This window comes from Poecile atricapillus, chromosome 13 (genome assembly GCF_030490865.1).
Source record: "Poecile atricapillus isolate bPoeAtr1 chromosome 13, bPoeAtr1.hap1, whole genome shotgun sequence".
NCBI classification, from domain to species: Eukaryota; Metazoa; Chordata; class Aves; order Passeriformes; family Paridae; genus Poecile; species Poecile atricapillus.
The window spans coordinates 1,894,928-1,918,409 of record NC_081261.1 but is presented as its reverse complement, the minus strand read 5'-3'; the positions used below and the strand labels follow the sequence as shown (position 1 = coordinate 1,918,409).

Below are 23,482 nucleotides of genomic sequence, written 5' to 3'. Positions count from 1 at the left end.
GCCGGGAATGCTGCCCTGGGCAGGCGGGGTGTGGCACAGGGGGGCTCTGGGGATGTTCCCTTCCACCTGCTGGAAGTAAAAATGTTAATTTTTCCTCTTTTCTCTCCTTCCCTGGAGATACTCTCTCCTTTATTTTAGTTTAATTAATACCAGCTCGTTTTCCCGTTGCTCTGAGGTGCTCTCCTAAGTGGTTTTTCCCAGCGGATCTGTCCCAGAATGTCACCAGCAGCCACCTCTGGTCCCTGCTGATCCTCAGTGACAGGGACAAGCTGTCCCGACCTGGCTCTTACCCAGGGCAGCCCCTCTCCCCCAACATTTTCACACCTTCCTGGGGCTGCTTACAGCGCTCCTCTGTCCTCTAATTAACTAATGAGACGTGATGAGGCACAAGGAGTGACAGGGCCACCGAGTGTGGCATTTCCCTGACAGGATTTCCGAGGGGATGTGGTGATAAACTCTGAAATGGGAGCACTTGGAAAGCGAGAACTGCTCAGAAACGTCCAAAATTCTTTAACCCTGTGGATTCTCCTGCATTCCCGAGTGGAAGGCACTGCTGGAAGGAGGGGTGGGAGAAGATCCTGCTTTTCTGGGAGTCTGTCCCTCCTCAAGGCAGTGAGACACAGTCTTTTTCAAACTTTTTTTGTGGGGGGATGTGGCTAAAACTCTCCTGGAATGTTCCAGGCTTGGAGCTAATAAAGCTCTTCCACATAAATTAAGTTAGAGGAATCTCATGTTCATCCCTTTGTGTTTCATCACTTTTTGTTTGTGAAACTCAATCCGATGATGCAGAATAATAATAATAATAATAATAGATTGTCTAATGAGCAGGAAATCAATCCCTGTCTCCTGGGCAGTCACTGAACAGCAATAATTTTATTTTAAATCCGTGTTTTTTATATTAAAAACTAACTAAAGCTGAATTAACAGGTTCAGCTGATGTGTGCCTGGATATGAAGCAGCTCTGGCTGCTGGGGGTGATTTCTACAGGCTCCAGCTTGGGCTGGATGAGATCCAGGGATTGGGACCAGCTCCTTGCCATGGTAATCCCTTCCCACCTGCCAGCCCTGGCTGTGTTTTTGTCAGGCAGGCTCTGAGTTTGGAATGCTGTCCCTCAAAAATTCACCCCCCAGGCCAGCCCATGGAGTGCAGCCCCAACCTTCCCAAAAACTCCTGCCTGTACCTGGAGAACGTGGAGAAAATACAGCATTGCCTCTTCAGAGTGAAGCTTTTGGCATTGAGCTGGTGGAACAGAATGAATTAAATTTAAAAAAATCTTCTGGGGTACCAAATAACTCCCAAAACAGGAGTGGTGCAGGCACAGAAGACAGAGATGGCTCTGAAGGTGCCAGGTTTGGATGCATCCCTGCCCCAGCCACCACCAGAGCACACAGCTCATCCCTCTGCCACATCATGGGATCAAAAAGTGGGTCAGGGAAATCTGGGAGAGACTCCTGATGCTCTAGAGTCATAAAGGAATTAATGAAATCCTTCCCAAAGTGCTGGAGGAAGGGAGTTTTTAACCTGATTAATATTGTAGGAATACTTTGGGAGCAAGGCTGGCTTAAATCTTAGATGGGGTAAGAAAAAATTGTTCTGACATTAAATAATCAGCTGTCCCAGGGAGGATGAAACCCACAATCAGCCCATAAATCCTGCAGATGTAATATTCATAACCAATGTGGGTTTATGCTTTTGTGTGGCTCCAGTGCCACAGTCAGAGCAGGTGCAAAAGACAGAAAAAACCCCCAAACAAAACAGTAAAAGAAAACAACCACCCCATAACCAGAGCACAGAGGGAGTTTGGTTATGTAAGAATTCATTCTTCCTTCCTAAAAACCCATCTGCTCCTCAGGAGCTCATTTCTGTGTATTCATCCTGATTCCTGGCCTGCATTCCAAGAGTCTCCATGGCCAAATGTGGAGTCTTTTTAATTTCCCTCCCCTCTCCTGCAGTGTGACACGAATTGCTGCCACTCGTGCTGCTTCCTACACTTGTCCCCAGTGCTGTGGACTCTTATGCCACTTTTCCTTCCAGTTTCCTCCCAGTTTCCTCCCACTTTTCCTGACTGTTTCCTACCAGGTTTCCTGCCTTTTCCTGCTTTTTCCTGCCTCTTCCTGCTTTTTCCTGCCCATTTCCCTCTGTGAGGAGGGAAGAGCCCACGGGAGCTCTGAGCAGCTCCACTGGGACCCCCAGCCCACGCTGGCCCCCCCTAACCCAGGACAGGAACAGGGATCTGTCACCAATCCCCTGGCACTCAGCAGTGTCCCTGGCACCCAGCGGTGTCCCTGGCACCCAGCGGTGTCCCTGGCACTGGCACCTGGGGTTTCACCCTCTGGATTCTCGCCAGGGGTTGTGTTTTGTGCCCCATCTTCACCACTTCACTCTCCCTGCCCTCTCCATGGAGATGTTTTCCCTGGAAATGCCCAGCACAGTCTGGGCTCCCATCCCAGGTGACACTCAGGTGTCTGTGGGCAGTGCCAGCAGAGGTGACAACTCCAGGACTGTCCCCTGCCTCATTCCCACCTCAGCACAAGAAGTTCCAAATCCCTACTGGGAATTATTTTTACATTCATATATAAATATTTATATATTTATTTATATTTTATATATACTTTATATATAAAATATAAAATATAATATACAAAAATATAAAAATATATTAAATATAAAAATATATTAAATTTAAATAATAAATTAAAATGTATATATTTATATATTCCTATATAACTTTATAAATATATGACTATATTTTATACATTAAATATAATAATATAATAAATTAAATATATAAGTTTATATATAAATATATATTTATATATACGAATTTATATATAAAAATATATTTATATATATTAAATATAATAAATATAATAATATATATAAATAATATAGAACATATATAATATATAATATATAATATATAATATATAATATATAATATATTATATATTATATATTATATATTATATATTATATTATACATTATACATTATATATTATATATTATTATATAAATATTATAATATAATATAATAAATTATAATATAATAAATTATAATATAATATAATAAAAATTATGTATGTAAAATTTAATACATAATTTTTTTTAATTTTTTTTTTTTTTTTACATTTGGCCTCACTCTTCCCCATCCAGAATCGCTTCCCTGCTGTTTCTCCCTTCCCCCAGGGACAAGGTGAGCTCTCAGGGCAAGGCCAGCAGCACTGCAGGAATTCCAGGCCTGTTCCAGATGTTTCCATCCCAACACACCCCAGTGCAGAGATGGAGAATTTATTTAAGCCCCTGCAGCCACGGTTGGCGACTCCTGGCTCTGGCTCAGTCCCTGCTCCTCCTCCTCCTCCATACATATTTATGAGCCAAATTATCACTGAACAAGCAGGTTGCTGTGCAAATAAATGATTTTTAATCTAAATTACCCAGTTTACACACTCCCCCCAGCTCTGCTGAGCAGAACAGCTGGTGTTTACCAGCTCCTCATCACCGATCCAGGCAACACCAGGAGACGCTGCCCAGAGAGGAGCAGCCACCTCTGAGATAGGCTGAGCTCCAGCTTTTCCCTGCCTCATCCTCCACATCAGCTCTCTCATCCAGCCCAGTTTGCACCACTGTGCCACGAAGGAATGATGAAAAAATGTCTGCTGATAACAAGTGTTATTGTTGGGTGCTGTATTTCTGCAGAAAAGAGTCATTATTTGGATGAAAATCTAAATAAACCCAGCTCTCTGTATTTCCATTCATCAGCATTTCCCTTCCCCTGATTCCACGGGAGGCTCACAGCGGAGCTCAGATGATGCAAGAATTATTCCTGTCGTGGCATTTCCACTGTCCAAGAATGAACATATGTGAGAGAAACCCGGCCCCTGGTTATTCCAGTCCTTCAAGGGCTCCCTGAGGCATTAAACAAACAGGGGCTCACTGGGACTGGGGGACTGCCAGGTCAAACTGGGGAAGGACTGGAGCACCAAAGCCAAAGCAGGGATGTTCCTGCAGCTCCTGGGAGCTCTGGGAGCACTGGGAAGGAAGGTGCTGCTCTGAGCTGCTGCACAGCAGCTCCATTTCCAGCCTGGCAGGCTGCAGGGAGGAAGGAAAACTCCTGGCCTGGGCATGGAACAGGGCATCACACGTGGTTCAGGAAGGAGTCACGAGCCACAGCACAGCCGGTGTCAGAGGAGATGTGATCCATGCCTGATCCATGCCTTCCCTTTCCCCCAGTTCTGCCTCTGGCTCTGACAAAGGAGGACACTGGTGGTCGATGCCTTCTGCAGGATAATTCTTGTGTTCCCTTCCTTCTCTTCTGGAGCCTTCTCCAGGATAATTCCTCCAGGATAATTCCTCCAGGATAATTCCTCCAGGATAATTCCCCTGTCTTCTCCAGGATAATTCTTGTGTTCCCTTCCTTCTCTTCCCAGAGCCTTCTCCAGGATAATTCCCCTGTCTTCTCCAGGATAATTCCTCCAGGATAATTCCCCTGTCTTCTCCAGGATAATCCCTCCAGAATAATTCCGCTGTCTTCTCCAGGATAATTCCTCCAGGATTATTATGCTGCCTTCTCCAGGATAATCCCTGTGTTCCCTTCCCTCTCTTCCCAGAGCCTTCTCCAGGATAATTCCTCCAGGATAATTCCCCTGTCTTCTCCAGGATAATCCCTCCAGGATAATTCCCCTGTCTTCTCCAGGATAATTCCTCCAGGATAATTCCCCTGTCTTCTCCAGGATAATTCTTGTGTTCCCTTCCTTCTCTTCCTGGAGCTTTCTCCAGGATAATTCCTCCAGGATAATTATCCAGCTTCTCCAGGATAATCCCAATGTTCCCACATTCCTTCTCTCCCTGGAGCCTTCTCCTGGAGCAGCAGCACAGTCTGTGCCCCTCCTGCTGTGTCCTGGAAAATGCCCCAGGAGTGAGGAACAACATCCCCATCCTGGACAGGGGGATGATGACAGGAGCTCCAGGAGCTGAGCCATCACCTGGTGACCTCCTCTGGCACAAAGTCCCCGAATTTCTCTGCCCACAAAACTGGTGGCTGGAGGGATGGAATATCCTCATCTCTCCTTGGGCACCAACCCACGACTTGGTAGACATGAACAACAGCTTTAAAATTCACTGTATTATGAATTTTAATAACCCCTGGCCACCCTGAGCTCATCCTGGCCACCCTGAGCAGGCAGATGAGGGAGAGGGAAAATGATATTTTACAGGATGCTCCCAAGGAGGAAGATCTTTTCCCCCTGCAGGCACCACATATTTGTTTTGCTGTGATTTAAGGAGGACACTTTTGGTTTCAAAGCAGTTCCAGAGTCCCTGCAAATCAGAACATCTCTGATGGACTCCTGGAGCTCAGCTGAGTTAGGCCAGCTCAGACACTGAGCCTGGCTGTTTGAAAAAAGCCCTCAGAGCTTCCAGATCCATCCCAGCTCCTCTCCACAGCCTGATTTCCAACTGTCCATCTTCCTCCTGGCACAAAGATGTGGGATCGTGCTTCTCCCCGTGTGTGAAAAGACCCAGAGGATGGTAAGGGGTTGGAATGGTCCTTAAAAAACATCTAGACCAAAAGAAAAATGGGAACTGACTGAAAATCTGCAGAAAATACCCTGCCCTGGCATGGTGAGCACCAAGCACCTGCAGTGAGCTCAGGCAGCATAGTGGGGTGGGACAGGGAGGTTTTGGGGAGCCCTGAGCTCGCTGGATTTCACCCAGGATGAAGATTTCCCTCCTCTGGACTGGGCTCTGAGGCTGCCCGGCAGGAACTCGGTAAACAAGAGGTAAATAATCATTGCCCCGGTGACAAACGCCCTCGGAGGGATTGGAAAAGGAAGCCGAAGCCGGCGTTTGCAGAGAGCAGGGAGGAAATAAATATTCTGCATTTAACAATCCCAGGCAGGGCAGCACGGGCAGGGAGGTGGAGGAACTGAAGCCCCAGATGGCCACAGGTTGTCAAAGCAAAGAGATCAGCCGGGAAAACCTCTCCTTCTTCCCTGTCCTCCAGCCCGGAGCGAGAGCCGAGCCCGGGGCTCGCAGGGAAGCCGCTCTCGCTGCAAAAATGGGCATTTATTGCTCTCTGGTGGCAGAGCTGCACATTCCTGCCGTGTGCCCGGGAGAACATCGGGTTGGAAAATCCCTCTGAGATCATCGAGCCCGACCACGCCACTAAACCGTGTCCCCAAATGCCACATCACAGGGATGGGGACTCCAGCAGCTCCCCGCTCCGGCGCTCTGCTCCTGTGCTCCTGCTCTGGACCCGGAGCTTGAGGGCAGGGCTGGGTGAGGGTGGGCTCTGCTGGGGATTTTGCCCCCAGATGAGGCTGGAGCAGCCCCTTTATTCCTCCTCACTTCCCTAATTCTGAGTCTCACTGCCAAAAGCTTTGGTGGTGCTTTTTACAGGAGAGAGATTCCAATCCAGACCTCGCGGGGCAGGCAAGGATAACAACCAGGATAAATAAAGGAGCTGCTGTCTCAAACACGTTTGGGTTGGGCTGAGCTGCTCCAAGGTGTGGGGACAGGCAGGCACATGGCAGCACTCCCCAGTCCCCATCCTGCTTGTGAGACCTCCCAGGAGCTCAGCCCTGCTGCACCACCAGCTCCAGCACTGCTGCTGGGCCCTCATCACGGGCTGTGCCACCTCCTCTGCAGGGCACGGCCCTGCTCCTGAAAAACGAGGGCAGGATCCCAAGTGCTTGGGATGAGGAGCCCAAACCCTTCCAGCTCCTCAGGATGTGGTAAAGGGCCTCTCCTGGGCCGGTTCTGGAGAGCACACGGACCTTGCACGCTGCTGCTGATGGCTCCCACTGGTGTCCCCAGGGTGGCAGATGGGTCACACCACGTGGCCACCTTCACTCAGCCACCGGGGCCGCTCCGTGGCACAGCCTGGGGTGCCCTCAGGTCCCCCTGGGGCTCCGGGGATGGCACCCAGCTTGGCACGGAGCAGGGATTGCAGCTCCTGGTCTCCCAGCTCAGCGGCTGCAGCAAGGGCCAGCAGGAAGTAGGAGGCTGCGTCCTGTTCATCCTGAGCAGAAAGCACGGGGCAGGTGTCAGGAAGGGGCTTCACTGGAGGCCATGGGGCAGGAGGGAGCTGGAGCAGAGCTGGGGACACCTGATTTCACTGGAATGGTGCTAAGTGCCAGCACTTCTTCCCAAACTACCTCCCCCACTTCAAAAGCAGAAGTGACCTCCAGCCTCAGCTCTCCATCCAAGCCACAGCCCCATGGGAAGGCTCCTCTCTTACCTGCAGCTTGTGCAGAGCCAGGTTGCCCAGGTGCCAGTAGACCTTGCAGTAGTACAGAGCTTCTGCTGAGCTCTGCAGCACGGGGGGACGCATGGCCAGGGTCTTCAGGTAGCAATCCTCGGCCATCTCATACATGTGCAGCAAGTCATAGGCTGTGGCCAGGCGGTGGAAGGCAACCAGCTCCTGCAGATGATCCCCTGGAAAAGAGAGGGGTGGAATCAACCAGTTCCTGCCATGGATCCCCTGGAAAAGAGAGGGGTGGAATCAGCCAGCTCCTGCAGATGATCCCCTGGAAAAGAGAGGGGTGGAATCAGCCAGTTCCTGCCATGGATCCCCTGGAAAAGAGAGGGGTGGAATCAGCCAGCTCCTGCAGATGATCCCCTGGAAAAGAGAGGGGTGGAATCAGCCAGCTCCTGCCATGGATCCCCTGGAAAAGAGAGGGGTGGAATCAGACAGCTCCTGCCATGGATCCCCTGGGAAAGAGAGGGGGGGAATCAGCCAGCTCCTGCCATGGATCTGGAAAATAGGTGTGCAGAATCATCCAGTTCCTGCAGCTGATCTCCTGGAAAAGAGAAGGGTAGAATCAACCAGTTCCTGCAGCTGATCTCCTGGAAAAGAGAAGGGTAGAATCAACCAGTTCCTGCAGCTGATCCCCTGGAAAAGTGGTGGGCAGAATCAACCAGCTCCTGCCATGGATCTCCTGGAAAAGAGAGGGGTGGAATCAACCATCTGCTGCCATGGATCTCCTGGAAACCTTGCTGATCCAGCTCAATCCATGCCCAGCCCTGCTGAGCCACATTGGATGCATCTCCTCAGCAGCCTGGGGGGCACAGATACCTCCAAGAGAAAACAGAGCCATGGGCAGGGTTGTTGATGCCACAGCTGGACAGTCTGGCCCAGCAGTATCATTCAGCCAGGGGATTTTTTGGGTGCTGGAAGGGGCTGTTACAAGACTGGTCCAATCCCAGACATTTAAGCTGGCATCTTGCCCATCCAAACTATTTCTGTAATGGGAAGAGGTGAGGTTTTTAGCAGGGCAGAGAGGAACTGCTCAGTCCAGTGCTTTCACCAGATTTCCTGTGCTCTGGGGTAACAAAAACCCTCTGCTGTCAAATAGCTGAAAAAAAGGGAAGTAGCCTTAAAAAGATGCCATGACTTTGAGTAAGAATAGGTCCAGCAGTGTTAGGAAAGCAGGAGATCCCCTTTTCACATGGATATTGTTCTCATCCACAAGATTCAGTGGCTCCCAATGCCCTGTGGGTGAAAATGACCCACTGACCAGTAACTCCCAGGAACTTTGGGCTGTGAATCACTCACCGACCCTGAGGCTGAGCCTGGCTGCCAGCGTGGCAAACTCCAGAGCCTTCTCGTAGACCTGCAGGCTGATCTGCAGCTCTGCCAGTTTATTGAACAGCCGCAGCTCTGTCTGGGTGGCCTTGAGTTTCCTGGCCAAGGGCACAGCACCTCCCTAAGGAGAGAGAATGGAGAGTTCAGGGTGTGCCTGGAGGGATCAGCACTGCCTGAGGGGGGTGACAGAGCAGCAGGACAAGGACCAAGGCAGGGGATGGGCACTGCAGGTTTAGATTTTAGTCCCTTCTTTCCATTGAAAATGAGTTTTAAACCCTGCAGCTCTCAAAGCCTGAGCCTCACATCTCTGCCCTTCCTTGGGTGCCTGGAATCCTGACTGGGTGTACCCAGGAGTGACCAGCTCACACTCAACACCACCAGGATTTGTAGTGGAAAGAGCCCATTCCCAATCCTTAATGATCTCTGGGGTTTTTTCACACACCTGTGCTCTGGGCCTCCCACTCTGGCACCCTCAGGATCACCCCATCCCTCTCCACCCTCCATCCTTCTGGTCTGCCCAGGGGCAAAGCCTTCCCAGCCACCCCCCTGTGGGGACACAGGGACAGAAATGCTCCAAGAGCTCCATACCCTGTAAAACTCCACTGCTCGGGCCCTGTTCCGGCTGCCATTGAAGAAGGTGTCACCTGCTTTCTCATAAAGATCCATGGCCAAGGAGAAGTTGTCCCCTTTCAGAGCAGTCTGGATGGCTGCCTGGAAGGGAAAAGGGGCTGGAGTGACACTTGGAAAGGCACAGACATTGGTGTGATTAAATAAACCCCATATTTTAGGAGCTGCTCTTCCACTTTGCAGCTCAGCTGATAAAATAATGCTGGAGATGGAGAAATGCCAGAAGTCTTCAACTCCAAGGACTTCCCTGGCACTTATCCCTTATTTATGGATATTTCAATGGGCACTGGTCACTTTGCACCTCCAGCTTCCTTTGGCACTCCTACATCACTTTCTGACTCATTTAATTCACTTATTTTCACCCCCAAATCCTCTAAACTCAGTGGATGGAAAGAAAGAGAGGAAATTCAGTGCCTGAGGGTAAGGCAAGAGCTCCTCCTTCCAGCAAGAGGTTTACAGTGCTCAGAACTTTCCCTTCCAGGTTTTCCAGCCCCAGAAGGCTGCGATGGGAATGTGTGGGACAGCTCCAGCCACCTCCTCCATACCTGGAAGTACATTTCCACCAGCTCATCCTCCTGTAGAAGATAATAGAGTTTTCCTGCCTGCAGCCAGGCCTCTGCTGCCTTCACAGCCTCCTCGAGGTCGATGAAGATCCTCAGGCTCTGCTTGGTGCAGTCCAGGGATTGTCTCAAAGCCCTGCGATGGCAACAGGCAAAAAGTCACTTCAGAGGAGTCCCAGGACACTCTCAGCTGTCCCCATGCCACCTCCCCATGGCACTGACCCCCTTCCCTCTCCTCCTGTTGTTACCAAATACTGGGGACAAAAGGACATTCCCAGCTCTGAGCAATGTGACAAGGGACACCCCAGGAGAGCCACTGCACTCTGGCAGCATCCAGCAGCCCCAGCCACTCACTCAGGTGTGCCCAAAGCCTGGTAGAGCAGGCTGAGGGCCTGCCTGGCATTGCCCTCCAGCTCCCTGTCCTGCAGCTGCCGTGCCAGGGATGCCCGGTGCTCGTGGTAGGCGATGCAGGCCTGCAGGTCAGGGCACACTCTGCTGCAGAAATGGCACAGACGCTCCGTGACGTGCAGCTGACCTGGGTGGCACCGGGAAAGGGAGAAGGACAGGTCAGGGGACAGAGCTGGGGAGCTGGCAGGGCCGAACGCTGCCCTGCTCCCCGCTGTACTCACTCCTCAGGTTCTGCCACTTCAGGGCAAACCCCAGCGCCAGTTCATAGCAGAGTTTGGCATCTTCCATCCTCTGCCTGTCCACCATGGCCTGTGCCAGCCACAGCAGCACCTGTGCCAGCTCCAGGTCCGGCTCTTGGTGTCCCTGGAGCTCAGCGTAGAGCCGGACCGACCACAGCAGGTAGAGCTCGGCCAGCTGGGCGGCCCCACACGAGAGGCTCAGCTGGCCCAGGTTAGCCAGGGCCACGGCCTGGTTCCTCCTGTTCCCCGTCTCCTTGGCCTTGTGCAGAGCCCTCAGGAAGTTCTCTGCAGCCTCCTGAACGTGTCCCTGGGCCCCGAGGGCCATGGCCAGGAGGTTGTGCACGGCCCCGGGCTGGGTCTCGCTGGCAGTGCCGCGCAGGGAGCGCAGCAGCTGCCGCAGGATGTCCCCAGCCGGGCCCGGCCGCTGCTGCAGGAGGTGCATCCACCCCAAGGACAGCGAGGACTCAAAAGCCTCCTCCTCCCCCAGCAGCCTGCCCAGGGCTGCAGCTCTGGCTGAATAGCAAACAGCCCCGTCCAGCAGCCCGTGCTGCAGGTACATCCTGCACAGCACGGCACAGAGCGTCCTCTGCATGGGCACGGCCCTGCTCTCGCAGCAGAACTGCAGCGCTTGCTTGAGGTACAGACAAGCCAGCGCCGGGATGCTGCTCCTGTCCAGCTGCTTCCCCAGGAGTTTGGGAGCGTTTTGGAGGATGAAGCCAGCTCTCCAGATGGGGGTCGGTGTCCCCTTGGTGCTGCTGGGAGCAAAGGACCTGACGGAGGCCAGCGCGAGGTTTGGCAGGCACTTCTTGTCATAGAGGTAGCCCAAGGTGGCAGCGGCATCCAGTGGCCCACGGGAGCCTGGGCTGAGGCAGGTGGTGCTGAGACACTGGAGATGCTCCAAAAAGGGCAGCACCTCCTCGGTTCTGCCCAGCTGCAGGAAGAGCTTGACAATGAGGAAGCAGACGCGGGCCTCCAGCGGAGCGTTGCCCACAGCGATGGATTCCCTCAGGATGTACGTCAGGAGCTCCAGCTCGCTCTCCGAGCTGAAGGAGCGGCCAGGCAGGCACACGAGCAAGGTCAGGGTCTTCCCCAGCAGGGAGGAGAACTTGTGCTTCATGTTCTGCTTCAGGTAGATGGAGGCGAGGCTCACGTGCAGCGCTGCCAGCAGGGGCAGGTCCCCAAAGCCCCTGTCCAGGACACTCATGGCCTCCTCAAAGTACACCCGAGCCTGGGACAGCTTGAGCTTTTTGATGCAGAGCTTGCCCAGGAGGAAACAGAGCCTGACATGAGCCCAAACCAAACGAGTCCTCTTGGCCCAGTTCCGGGAAGTCTCCAGGTACAGAACCAGTTCATCCTCATCGGAGAAGCCATAAAAAGTGGACTGCAGAAAGGAAAAGCTGAGATCATAAAAGCTTTGGAAACTGGGCACGAAACTGTCTTGGTTGAGGAAAGTCAATATGGGATCAAAGACATCAGCATCCTCCATGTGTCCAGTGTTGAGGTCGATGAAGAATTTGGGGTAATCCAAGTCATCCAGCTTCTCCAGGAGAACATCTTCCAGTGTGGTAGGGGCTGTTTCACTGCCTGGGCTGGACAGCTCTGAGGTGCTGCTGGTAGCCCAGTCATTGATTTCCTCCCAAGACTGGAGCACTTGGATTTCTTTACTGCCATGGAGAGCAGCCTCTGGAAGGGAAACCATAGTGGGATCACAAAGAAATTCTTCCTTGTGGCTGCCCCTGGATCCCTGGAAGAGTCCAAGGCCAGGTTGGACGGGGCTTGGAGAAACCTGGGCTAGTGGGAGGTGTCCCTGTCCATGGCAGTGGGCGGCACTGGCTGAGCTTTAAGGTTCCTCCCAACCCAAACCATTCTCTGATGTTTCCTCATGTCCAAATTCACCCTCAGAAGCCATCACCAAAGCCTCACCCTCTGTCCCCTCCTCGTACTCACCTGGTGGCACTTGTGGGAACACGGCTGTGGGTTCAAAGCCAGCTGTACAAAGAGACAAACAGAAAACAAAACCCCAAATCCTTGGTCGGTGTCAATGCACAGAAATCAGTCCCAAAGCCAGAACAGAGAAACTGAGAACCCCCAGAAACCCTGACCTGGGTCCTGCAGGCCAGGCTCAGTGGAGAGCAGCATCTGCCAGGGTGAGCAGCTCAGGAGCTGCCCTGGGAGCAGAGGAGGTCCCTACAAACCCCTGGGGTCACCTCCTGAGGGCACCTCCAGCCCCCATCACCAGCCTGAGCACAGTTTGGTGCTGCCTCCACCCCAGAAGTTTCCTCCACTGCACTCCCATGATCCTGGGGCTCCCCAGGCACTGCCCAGCTCTCCGTGGGGATCCAGGGAGTGGGACAAAAGGAGAGGGGACACTCACCCAACCTGTAGACAGAGGTGATGTCAGTGTGCGCCAGGTCCCCCAGGAGGGTGGCAAAGTGCTGCTCGTCACCATTGCAGGGGATGTGCAGCACTGGGGACTTCTCCTCTTCACTCAGAAACACAAAACCCTTTCCCCTGGGGTGGGGCAGGAGAAAAGAATCAGCGTGTCCCCAGCCCCTGACACTGCAGCTGGCCTGTGGGGTGGGGTGGGATGGGATGGGATGGGATGGGATGGGATCCATGGGATGGGATGGGTTTTCTCATCCCTTCTCTTCCTCCCACCACAGAAGTTCTGCTGCAGATGAACACAGGATTTTGGACACCTTCCCCATCCAGATTCTCCATGAAGGAACAGAAAGGTACCAGAGAAAATGACCTATTGGTCTTTTTTGGAATCCAGAAGCCACAAGATATCACTTGATCTGCTCTGTCCCTTCTGGAGCATCAGAGAAAAGTGCTACGACTCACCTTGGGTGACTCTGAGAGAGGAAAGCTCAGCAGACCTTGGTTAAAGCCTTGTCCTCCTACACACACTCTTGGAGAAGACTTTTGGGATGGGCATCGAGTGGAAGCCACCAACAGAGACAACTGCCTGAGTCAGGGTGGGATTTATCACCCTCCCTCCCTGGGCAGCTCCTGCTGTGTCCTTGGGAGGGTGTGGAGTTCTGCTCTGTGCCAGTGGCCATTCTGCCTCCACATCCAGGGGCAGGAGGAAGGAAAGCAGGATTTGGTTTCCTCGGCAGGGAATGCTCTCCCCACCCCTGCCAGGCCCCCAGCCCCTCAGAGGTACAAAACAAAGACATTTCTAGGACAAAGTGGGAAGCCAGCTTGCAGGAAACCAGATTAGCCCAGGGCTGGATCTGTTCCTCTCCAAAAATCACCTGAGGCAGGTGAAATACAATTTCTTTGTCTGAGCTGCAGCAGAGCCTGGCCAAGGCTTCTGCTCACACCTCAAACCCACCCTCTGGGAAGGTCCTGCAAAGGAAACCACCTGCCCTAGGCTCTCACACAGCCTTGAGGTGGGATTTGGAGCCTTCTCTCCCTTTTCTCCAGAATTTAATCTAAATAAACTCACAGAGGTTGGCAAGGCTCGGGATTTACGTGTCGGGTGGGAACGAAGCCAATGCTTCTGGTGCTGAGGGATTTGCCCACAAACCAGGGCAGCCCAGGGATGAAGAAACCGATGATTTCTATGGGGTCTCCTTTGGAGAAGCTCAGCTCATCCCACGCTGCTCCTCTGTGGTCCTCGGTGGCGATGCACCTGCCTTTGACTGGGAAACCAAGGCAAAAAAGGGAATTTCAGTGGCATCCCTGCTAAAACCTCCTCACTGGAAAGAACCCGGGCAAGGAGAGGCCGTGATTCCAGCTGGAGAGGACTGCCTCTCCCTCCCCTAAGATTTATTGTGATCTTGGATCCAGCTCTCTGCCATTTCTCCTTGAGAAGTGGATGAGAATACAGAATAAGAGAGGGATAAGCTCCACACCCCTGCAAGCAGCCTGGAAGGTGAATGGAAATATGGATTTTCACAGACTCTGCCCTATGTCAACTCTGCCAGGAGTGAAATCTCAGGCAGTGCAAATGTCCATCCCTACATGACAAAGTCACACCTGCAGGGACCTCCTGTGTCCAGCTTGCTCTGAGCTGGACTGGGTTGGGTTAAGGGCTGGATGGTGGGCACAGGTTTCATGGGAACACAAGGTGGGAACCTCATGATTTGAAACCTCCCTCCTGAAAGAACAAAAAGAAACATAAAATTGAAGTAGTTCAGGAAAACCCCAGCTGCAGGAAGGTGTCACCAGCAGCTCTCTGTGATCCTCAGAACGTGGTTTGCAAGTTCTGATCTGCATCCCAGAGAGCGCAGAGATGCAGCATTCCCTTAGAGCCCCTCTAGTGGGGTCAGGCCCAGAACAACAAATGGATTTGTGGTCATTTGTGGCCAAGCCCAGGCTTTGAGCTGTGCCCAGCCCTGGGACAGTGCCTTGCACAGGTGTCACTCACCAATGGCCTGAGAGCTCGTCCCACTGATCTCCTGGGAGAGGCCAAAACTCACAGCATAATTCTTCAGGAACCACCTGCAAGGCAAAAGGGACCCTGGTCCTTGGTGAGCACTCCTGAGCTCAGGCCAGCCCCAGGGAAGAACAGGATAAATTTGCCATCTTTAAAGGAGATTTCTCCAGGTAAAAGGCTCAGGTGACCAATGTGAAGCCCCACCTTGGCTGGCATTCCCTTCATTTTTTCTGCTACTTCTTCAGCTGTTAATCAGAGATAACCTGATGTATGACCTAAATCAATATCTTACAAAAAGCACATCTGAAGTAGGAGCATGTCCTTGCTGTGCCCCATTGACAGCACCTGCATTGATTCCAGTTTTATTCCTTAATGTGGATCCTTCTGGAAATATCCTCATGGAATTGTGAGGCTCTTGCCTCACAGGAAATCAAATCAGGAAAGATTCCTGGTTTGAGCCCTTTAATTCACCACTTACTGGTAAAAGGGGTGAGGTATTGGCTCCAGAGCTGTCACGGGCACCACGCCTCGCTGTCCCGTCAGCAGGGACATCCCTTCCCACTTGGAATCCTGTCCTACACTCTTCACATGGATCAGCTCATTCCTGCAGAGCTGCAGACTCTCCTCTCCCTCCTGCTCCGACTTCCAGGCTCCAGGCACTGCCCTGCAGAAAAAGTTCCCTGCAGAGAGCAGGAGTTGGAGATTGGATCAGTGCATCCATGGCTGCTGGATTTTCAGGGGGGATTTTCAGGAATTCCCCACTGTGCATTGCTCTCACACCTTCCTGGAGGAGCAGATCCATGTAGATGGTGGCCAGGTGCTCTTCATCCACGCTGACCCTGAGCTCTGTGTCCTCCACCAGGGCACAGTCCAGCCAGAACTCCTGGGCAAAGAGCAGCTGCTCCAGGCAGGTGCCCACGTACCCTGAGAAGCCAAGAGGGGGATCAGGATCAGCATCTCCTTCCCTGGGCAGCAGAAAAGGTCTTGGAGATTTCCAAATGTCTCCAAATTTTGTCTCCAAAATTCGAATCTTCCCAATTCTCACTGATGCAAACAGAGATTTCATAAACAATGGATTGCAAAGTTTCCTAATTCATATTCTCACTGCCCAGCCTGAACATTACAGTTCTCTAGTGTCAGGAAATGCCTTCTCCAAAAACCCTTCTCACACTGTCTGTTTAGACCTTGGAAACGTTACCTAAAGTCAGATAAGTGGAAAACTTCCAGACTTCCTCCAGGGTTTTGAAGGTGAGGAGGAAGCGATCCTCGTGTGCCTGCATACACACCAGCCTGGCTGACAGCTCCTGCACGTGGGAGACAAAGCAGCATCAAGGGACACTCCTTGAAATCCAGCAGGGAAGGAGAGCTCAGTCCAGGCATCCTCTCTGGAGCTGGGATTTGTTTATACAAAACAACTCTGTGCCTGTCCAGAGCTGTCACCTCCAGCAGGGACATGGATTTGGTGATGCCAGCCCTGTGAATTCCTGGCTGTTCAAGCTCAGATCCCTCAAAACAACACCAGGCTCAGCTCTGCCTCTCACTTGCCCTCAGTTCACCTTCCCCATCACTCCAGTCCCCTCCAGAGTCCCCTGCAGTGGCCTTGGGGGAACTCAGCTGGTTCTCCAGCACACCTCCCACCATTCCAGACACATCCCAGCACGCTGCCATGGGGTCTGTACCTTGAACAGGGCACAGACATCCCTGTCATCGCTCTCCAGAGCCCACAGCTTCTTCCTGGCAGCTTCCTGCAGCTGGGAATTGCGGCACCGGGAGGAGCGGCTCTCCACGGAGAAGGAGAGTGAGAGCTCTTGGAGAGGAAAAGGAGGAGATTAAAGGGGAGGAGGAAGAGGAGGGAGAGATACCCCTGCCACCCAGAGCCACCCAGAGTCACCCAGAGCCACCCAGAGCCACACGGAGCCACCTGAGCCACCCAGAGCCACCCCTGCCACCAAGAGCCACCCAGAGCCACCCAGAGCCACCCAGAGCCTCCCAGAGCCACCCAGAGCCACATGGAGCCACCCAGAGCCACCTCTGCTATCCAGAGCCACCCAGAGCCACCCCTGCCACCCTGCCAGGCCCAGCAGAGCCTCCAGCCCAGCTGTGATGCTCAAACAACACAACCCCAGCCCATCCTCATCCTCCAGCCGCCAAGACAAGACCTGAGGCACTGCAGGGAACCCCAGGAACTCCGTGAGATTGCACAGGCAGAGCCTCACCTGGAAGAAAGCTGTGCCTGAGAGGCAGCAGCACCACAGGGGGGTCCGGGGAGCCGTGTCCTGCCTCAGGGCTGCTCTGCTCTGTCACCCCAGCCTTCCCTGGAGAGGAGGGGACACAGCAGAGCTGCTGGGAAATGCTGTGGAAGAGCTCGTGGGTGTCCTGCCTCAGCTGAGAGCCCCCAGGAGCACAGCCCTGCAGATCTGCCTGGGGATTCTGTGGGTCTGGAACCACCCCAAAGCTGTGCTCAAGGCCAGAGAGATCCATGGGATTGATGGGGTCTAACTCCATCATTCCCTTGATTTTGGGCTTGTTTTCCAGTGCTGGAGTGGCTCTGGAGTGAGGGGATTTTCCCTCCTGTCTCCTGGCCAGACCCTCAGATGAGCAGATCTGTGAAAAGGGTGAATTCCCAACAGAGATATTTTTTTTTGGATGAGGCCTCAACTCCCCAGCATGGGAGAGCCAAGGCCTTGCAAAACTCCATTCAAACATTTGAGAATCAAAATGAGATTTTGTCCCCTGCCTGCTCTGGTGGGTATCCAAAATCCAAGCAGCATTCTCCCTGCTCCACACATCATCAACAATTGCCATAAAGGATTCAGGGTCTGCAACTTGAGCTGCTAATTATGTTAATGAAAGCTGAGGCACACAAAACTCCAGCCCTGCTCTTCCACAGCTGCATTGGCAGTGGAAGGATAACCAGATTAAACCCCAATTTTTGTCAGTAATCAGACTGGATTTCTAAGATAAACATGTACCTGGAGACGTGGAGCTGGAATGTGCAGCAGCTTTTTAAAGTCATTTCTTTGACCAGAACCCTGCTTTACAGTTCTTTTCATTGAGCCAGCTCTGCCAGTCACTCAAATAAATAGGCATTTGCTAAGTCACTCAAATAAACTGATATTTTCATGCAGAAATAGAATTCTTATTTAGAGAAATAGAATTCTTGCATAGAGCTAGCAAGTAGAAAAGAATAGCCCAAGCCTGGACAGGTCATGAATAAGTTTTTCTTTGAAAGAAAAGGGTCTGCATTTAACAAAGTCTTAACATTTTGTGTGGCAGCTCAGTCCCTTCCACGTGAGGGAAATGGAGAAGGGGAAGTGAAAGGAGACAGAGGCAGAACTAAATCTGAGCTGGCTCCTGCCATTGCTCCACTCCTCACTGTCCTCCTCCCCTCTGTGCCCCAGCAGACCCTGCCAGGGGCTGGGGACGGGGTCTGGGTGTCATTCCCTGGGGATGGGGACTGGGTGTCATTCCCTGGGGCTGGGGACTGGGTGTCATTCCCTGGGGATGGGGACTGGGTGTCATTCCCTGGGGCTGGGGACTGGGTGTCATTCCCTGGGGACGGGGTCTGGGTGTCATTCCCTGGGGATGGGGACTGGGTGTCATTCCCTGGGGACGGGGTCTGGGTGTCATTCCCTGGGGATGGGGATGGGGACTGGGTGTCATTCCCTGGGGATGGGGTCTGGGTGTCATTCCCTGGGGATGGGGACTGGGTGCCATTCCCTGAGGATAGGTCCCTGCTGCCATTCCCTGGGGTTGTGTCCTTGCTGCCATTCCCTGGGGTTGGGCACCTGGTGCCAATCCCTGGGGTTGGAGATGTGTCCCTGCTGCCATTCCCTGGGGACAGGTGCCTGGTGCCATTCCCTGGGGACAGGTACCTGCTGCCATTCCCTGGGGACAGGTCCCTGGTGCCATTCCCTGGGGACAGGTCCCTGCTGCCATTCCCTGGGGACAGGTGCCTGGTGCCATTCCCTGGGGACTGGTACCTGCTGCCATTCCCTGGGGACAGGTGCCTGGTGCCATTCCCTGGGGACAGGTCCCTGCTGCCATTCCCTGGGGATGTGTCCCTGCTGCCATTCCCTGGGGACAGGTGCCTGGTGCCATTCCCTGGGGACAGGTACCTGCTGCCATTCCCTGGGGTTGTGTCCCTGGTGCCGTGGTCGTGTCCCACCACCATTGTCCCCGGCGGTGCAGACGGTCCCAGCGGGGCAGGAGCTCGGGGGAGCGGGGCCAGCAGGACTCACACTCCTCACCTGGGGAACACGGAGGGTGGGCAGAGGCGTCCGGATCCCCGGCAGGATTCCCCCTGCCGGAGAGGTGCCCGTGGGATGTGCCACAGGAGGTGCCAGGTGGGACACTGCCCGTGCCACCCGTGCCTGCAGCAGGACCGAGCCTGTCCATGGGTCCCCAGGGCCTGGAAGGGGTCAGGGCTCACTCTGGCTGCTCTCACGGGTTCAGTGTTTATTTTCATTTCAGAAAGGGAACTGGGAGCTTTTTTTTTCTCAAGGCACCAATTGAAACTGCAGCTGGGGAGTTATTCCCAGTCGTGCCAGTGACTCACTGACCTCCTCAGTGCCAAAATATTTTGTAACAGTGGGCAGGAAACAGCTCCAGCCCCGAGCCAGGCGCAGGTCCCTGCACTCAGGGCTGCCCTCCTGGCTCCAGGGCTGGGTGCTCAGGGCACCTTCTGGCCCTGGCTCTGTCGGGGAACACGTGGCCACAGCGGCTGGCCCTGAGCCATGGCCCTTCTCCAGCTCACTGGGACACGCTGGAACAGGGATGGTGCCTTGGGGGATGCCAGCACCCCACGGGCTCTGCCTGGAGGGCTCCTGGGCAGGGAGGGTGGCGAGGGGAAAAGCCAACAGCATGGGAATAAACCAAGCCCTGAGTCATCCTGTCCTTTTCCTGGCCAAAATGTCCTGCCTCACTCCCCACACACCCTAATCCAAGAGGAGAGAGCAGCAGGAGCCATCCCAGAAAGGCCAAGTAGCCAGAGGGGCCAGTGCTCAGCGCCAGAGCGTCCCCAAGGGTCCCATCCCATGGAGGGACACAGCTCCCACAGCCCCAGTGCCACAGCAGAGCCCCCAGACCCCTTACCTGTGCATCCCAGCGCCAGCTCCGGGTGCCAGGGGGTCCCCAGGCAGCAGCCCATGCATGCAGTGACAGCAGCAGGGGGCTGGCACAGGGCTGGCACAGGGCTGGCAGGGGCAGGGCTGCTCACTGCCCGCCCGGCACCGCGCCTGGCCACGGCCACAATGCACAATGTCCCCTTTGAGCGGGCACTGCCACGGCGGGGGCGGCGGGCACGGGCTCAGGGAAGGGTTTGGGTTGGACTCACAGCATCAGTTGGGTTTGGAAAGGCCTTTAAGGTCATCAAGACCACAGACCTATTAGTGCCAAAGCCACCAGTGACTCGTGTCCCTAAGTGCCACATCTATGTCTTGTAAATGCCCCTGGAGATGGGGGCTCCACCACGTCCTGGATGGGCTGTGCCAGTGCTTGACAAGCCTTTACATGGAGAAATTTTTTCTGATATCCAACCCAAATCTTCCCTGGTGCAATTTGGGACCATTTCCTCTCATCCATTTCCTTTTTTTCTGGGATCAGAGCCCGACCCCCCTGGCTGTCCCCTCCTGTCAGGGAGCTGTGCAGAGCCACAAGGGCCCCCTGAGCCTCCTTTGCCCCACGCTGCCTCCAGGAGGGCAGTGCCCATCCCACATGGCACATTCCTGCCATTCCTCCTCGGGACTCCCTCGCTCTGCCCAGCCTGCCCCAGCTCCCAGCTGCTCCCTCCAAGCCGATCTCCCCCAGTTCCAAAGGCAGGGCTGTTCCTGACACCGCTGCAAGCACCTCCCTCACCTCCGGGGGTGTCCAGCATCCTCCATCCGGGGCTGCCTCTGCTCCTGGGCCTCCTTCCTGCCCCGTGCTTTTCCCGTGTCCCGGTGGGGGCAGCTGGCAGCACCACGGGCATCTCTGCCAGCTGCATCCAGGTGAGCTCCTGCAGCCCTGGCACTGCGGGCACCCCCGGACTCAGCCCTGGCCAAACCCCAACACCAGCAGGGACTGGTTTGGCGGCTGTGCAGGATCCCTTGGGCATCCCAGGATGAGGATGAGCTTCATTCCCTCCTCACTCACATCCTCAGACCATCCCCAGCCCTCAGGGTGAGGATTTGGGATGGCTGGGCGGGCTCACTGCGCTGTGCGTGGTCTGCAGAGCATCTTTGGGCAACAGCAACACAGTCCCTGCAAAATAAAACCCAAAAGGTTTAGGGAGAGAACTTTCAGGTTGGGAGGGGTTTGAGGGATGGATTTTTACTCCAGCCAGTGCCACCACTGCAGGGATTTCTGTGCTGGGGTGCTCCAGGGGCATTGCTGCCTCTCCCAGGCTGCATCCCAAGCCATGGCAGTGCCTTGAACTTCTCCAGAGTAAGGAATCATAAACCCAGACAGTGATCTAGGCCAGGCTGGGTGAGGCTCTGAGCACACTGGTGCAGTGGAAGGTGTTCCTGCCCACCAACAGAGGTAAATTTTAAGGTGCTTTTTAACCCAAACCTGGTGGTCTCTATGATTCCATGACCCAGAGAGGGAATTCCTCACCAGAGGGATTCCCACGCCTTGCACAAGTGCAATGCCCCTGAAGCAAAGCGTGAGGAGTGTGAGGCTGTGGGAAGGGCAGGATGGAACCCACCTGCCTGGGAATTTCCACACAAAAATGAAGCCAAACCAAAAACCTCTGCAGGGAGGGTTGCAGACTGGAGGAGCAGGGGTTCCTAATCCAGATCTCCAAATGCTGGGATTGCCTGGAGAAGGGAGCATCCTCTCCATCCTCCCACAGAGCCCCGGGGAGCTCTCCAGGGTGGGGTTTGCACTCAGAGCTGTGGGGCTGCAGGAAGGGGAGTGCTGGGACCGACCAGCGCTGCTCCCATTGCAGCCATCGCTCACCAACCCTGGGAAACTCCACCTTTAAAAAACTCCCCCAGCTGACCTAGGGGTGCTCTGAAGGTGCAGGAATCGGAGGGGGAATGCAGCCTGCCTGTGCTCAGAGCACACAGATGGAATTTTGTGATGGATTCAGGCACATCTTTACACAGGAGGTGTTGCTGCTTTGGTCCCATGCTGTCCAAGTGGTCCGTTTTTAAACAAAATTTTTTGCTGTCTTCAGAAGATTCTTGGTTTTAGCAGTTCCTGCTCACCAATTAGCATAAATTTCTTCTACACAGGGGAAATATTTTTTTTAAATTAAAAAAAAAGGGTTTTAAAATTTTTTTAAACACAAATATCTTCCTTTGTGGTTGTGAAATGTCTTTTTGTTTTTAAGCCTACCTTGACAACTTAGCAACCAAACCCATCCCTGTACAAGCAAAGGTGTCACCTCCTGTTTGACCTGAACTGGAATTTGCCTTTTGACCAGCAAGCTGAAAACCTCTCACTCCAATTCCTTCCTTTCTGCTTCCCAACAAACCCTGGATCTCCCCAGGAGAGCCCCCATTGCTGCTGCTGCAGCCTGGAAAAGCCCTGTTTTGGTAAGTTTGGAATATTTCCTGGCATCTCAGCCTGTTCCAGAGGGGGTTCTCTGCCTGTGCCAGCCCTCCAGGGGTTCTGCTCGCTTTGCAGCTCCAGTGCCAGCCGGCCACGCTTCCCTGCCCTGGGCACGGAGCGGGATGGGAGCGGCCGGCCGGGCACCCTGGGGGCCAGAGCTGCCACCCAGCCCTGCCACCAAACCCCCTGTCCCAAACGCAGCTCCCGTTCCTCCTGCCAGTTCCCAAAGGAGCCAAACGCAGCGTGTTCGTGCTCATCACTGATCCTCAAACCCAGCCAGCTCCAAAGCCCCAGCTCCTCATCCCAGCTGCAATTCCAGAGGCGCTGGATCGCTCCAGCTGGGACAGAGCGACAGCCCCGGGGACAGACAGCGGCTCTACTGACCTGCTCCCAGCTCCGCTTCCCTCCGGGAGAACTCCTGGATGAAATTCCAGCCTCTCCAAGCCCCGAGGGAACGCTGCGCTGCCGGGATGGAGCTCCCGGGGCTGCGGACGTGTTTGCGAGCGTGCCCAGCGCTGCCACTCCCTCACACCAGGGGAGGAATTCCTTCCAGGAGCTCCTTATCATCCCGGGAACCTCCGCTTCCCAGCAGAGGTCAATGAGTTACCCGGGGCTGTGCTATCAACAGGAGACCGCCGGCTCCCGGAATTCCCAGGCGCCTCCTTGGCAGGGAACAATTCCAGGGAGGCTCTCCATGGGCACCGTGCGCCTCAAAGCTCTCCCATTCCAGGCAGGATCAGCCACTCCCGGCCTCACCTGGGTCCTGCTCCTCGGGGCTGGGGACCTTCCCTCCTCACCGTGCGACAGCAAAATCCCGGGAGAGGCATTCCCTCCGGGAATTGCAGCTCCGAGCCCCCCTTCCTCCCTGCCGAAACGCAAATACAGGCACAGAACAAGAGATCTGTGGACCCAGCAGTATTTGTGCATCCCGGCTAAAGTCCGCCGCAGAGGGAATTACAGGGTTTTTTTTCCTCTTGGAAACAATGAAACAGTTAACATCAAGCTTTCCCGATATTTCTGTTTCCTTCTGAAGTCGGCCATTCCCTGGCAGGCTCAAAAACGAAGCCTCACGGCTTTTCAGCTTGTTATTTCAAAGTGAACCTGAAAGCAAAGGAAGTCAGCCCAGACCCGGCTTCGCTGGAG

The 23,482-nt window shown here is 54.0% G+C and overlaps 1 protein-coding gene across 2 annotated transcripts; it reads right to left on the bottom strand.

Moving 5' to 3' along the window:
- Positions 1–4,357: 4,357 nt before the first annotated feature.
- SH3TC2 (SH3 domain and tetratricopeptide repeats 2) lies at positions 4,358–22,849 on the bottom strand. Of its 2 annotated transcripts, XM_058848452.1 has the most exons (19): positions 22,724–22,849; positions 20,660–21,043; positions 18,922–19,053; positions 17,020–17,118; positions 16,483–16,610; positions 16,002–16,107; positions 15,584–15,727; positions 15,282–15,483; positions 14,795–14,868; positions 13,871–14,066; positions 12,794–12,930; positions 12,367–12,408; positions 10,402–12,102; positions 10,127–10,307; positions 9,758–9,908; positions 9,174–9,296; positions 8,556–8,706; positions 7,239–7,435; positions 4,358–7,019 (listed from the first exon to the last, which is right to left on the bottom strand). In XM_058848452.1, the coding sequence occupies exons 2-19, from the start codon at positions 20,895–20,897 to the stop codon at positions 6,828–6,830; spliced, it is 4,194 nt and encodes a 1,397-aa protein (XP_058704435.1). In that variant the 5' UTR covers positions 20,898–21,043; positions 22,724–22,849; the 3' UTR covers positions 4,358–6,827. The 2 variants fall into 2 exon arrangements, with proteins under 2 accessions (XP_058704435.1, XP_058704436.1); XM_058848453.1 differs by lacking the exons at positions 18,922–19,053; positions 20,660–21,043; positions 22,724–22,849 and adding an exon at positions 18,679–18,727.
- Between the last annotated feature and the right edge of the window lie 633 nt (positions 22,850–23,482).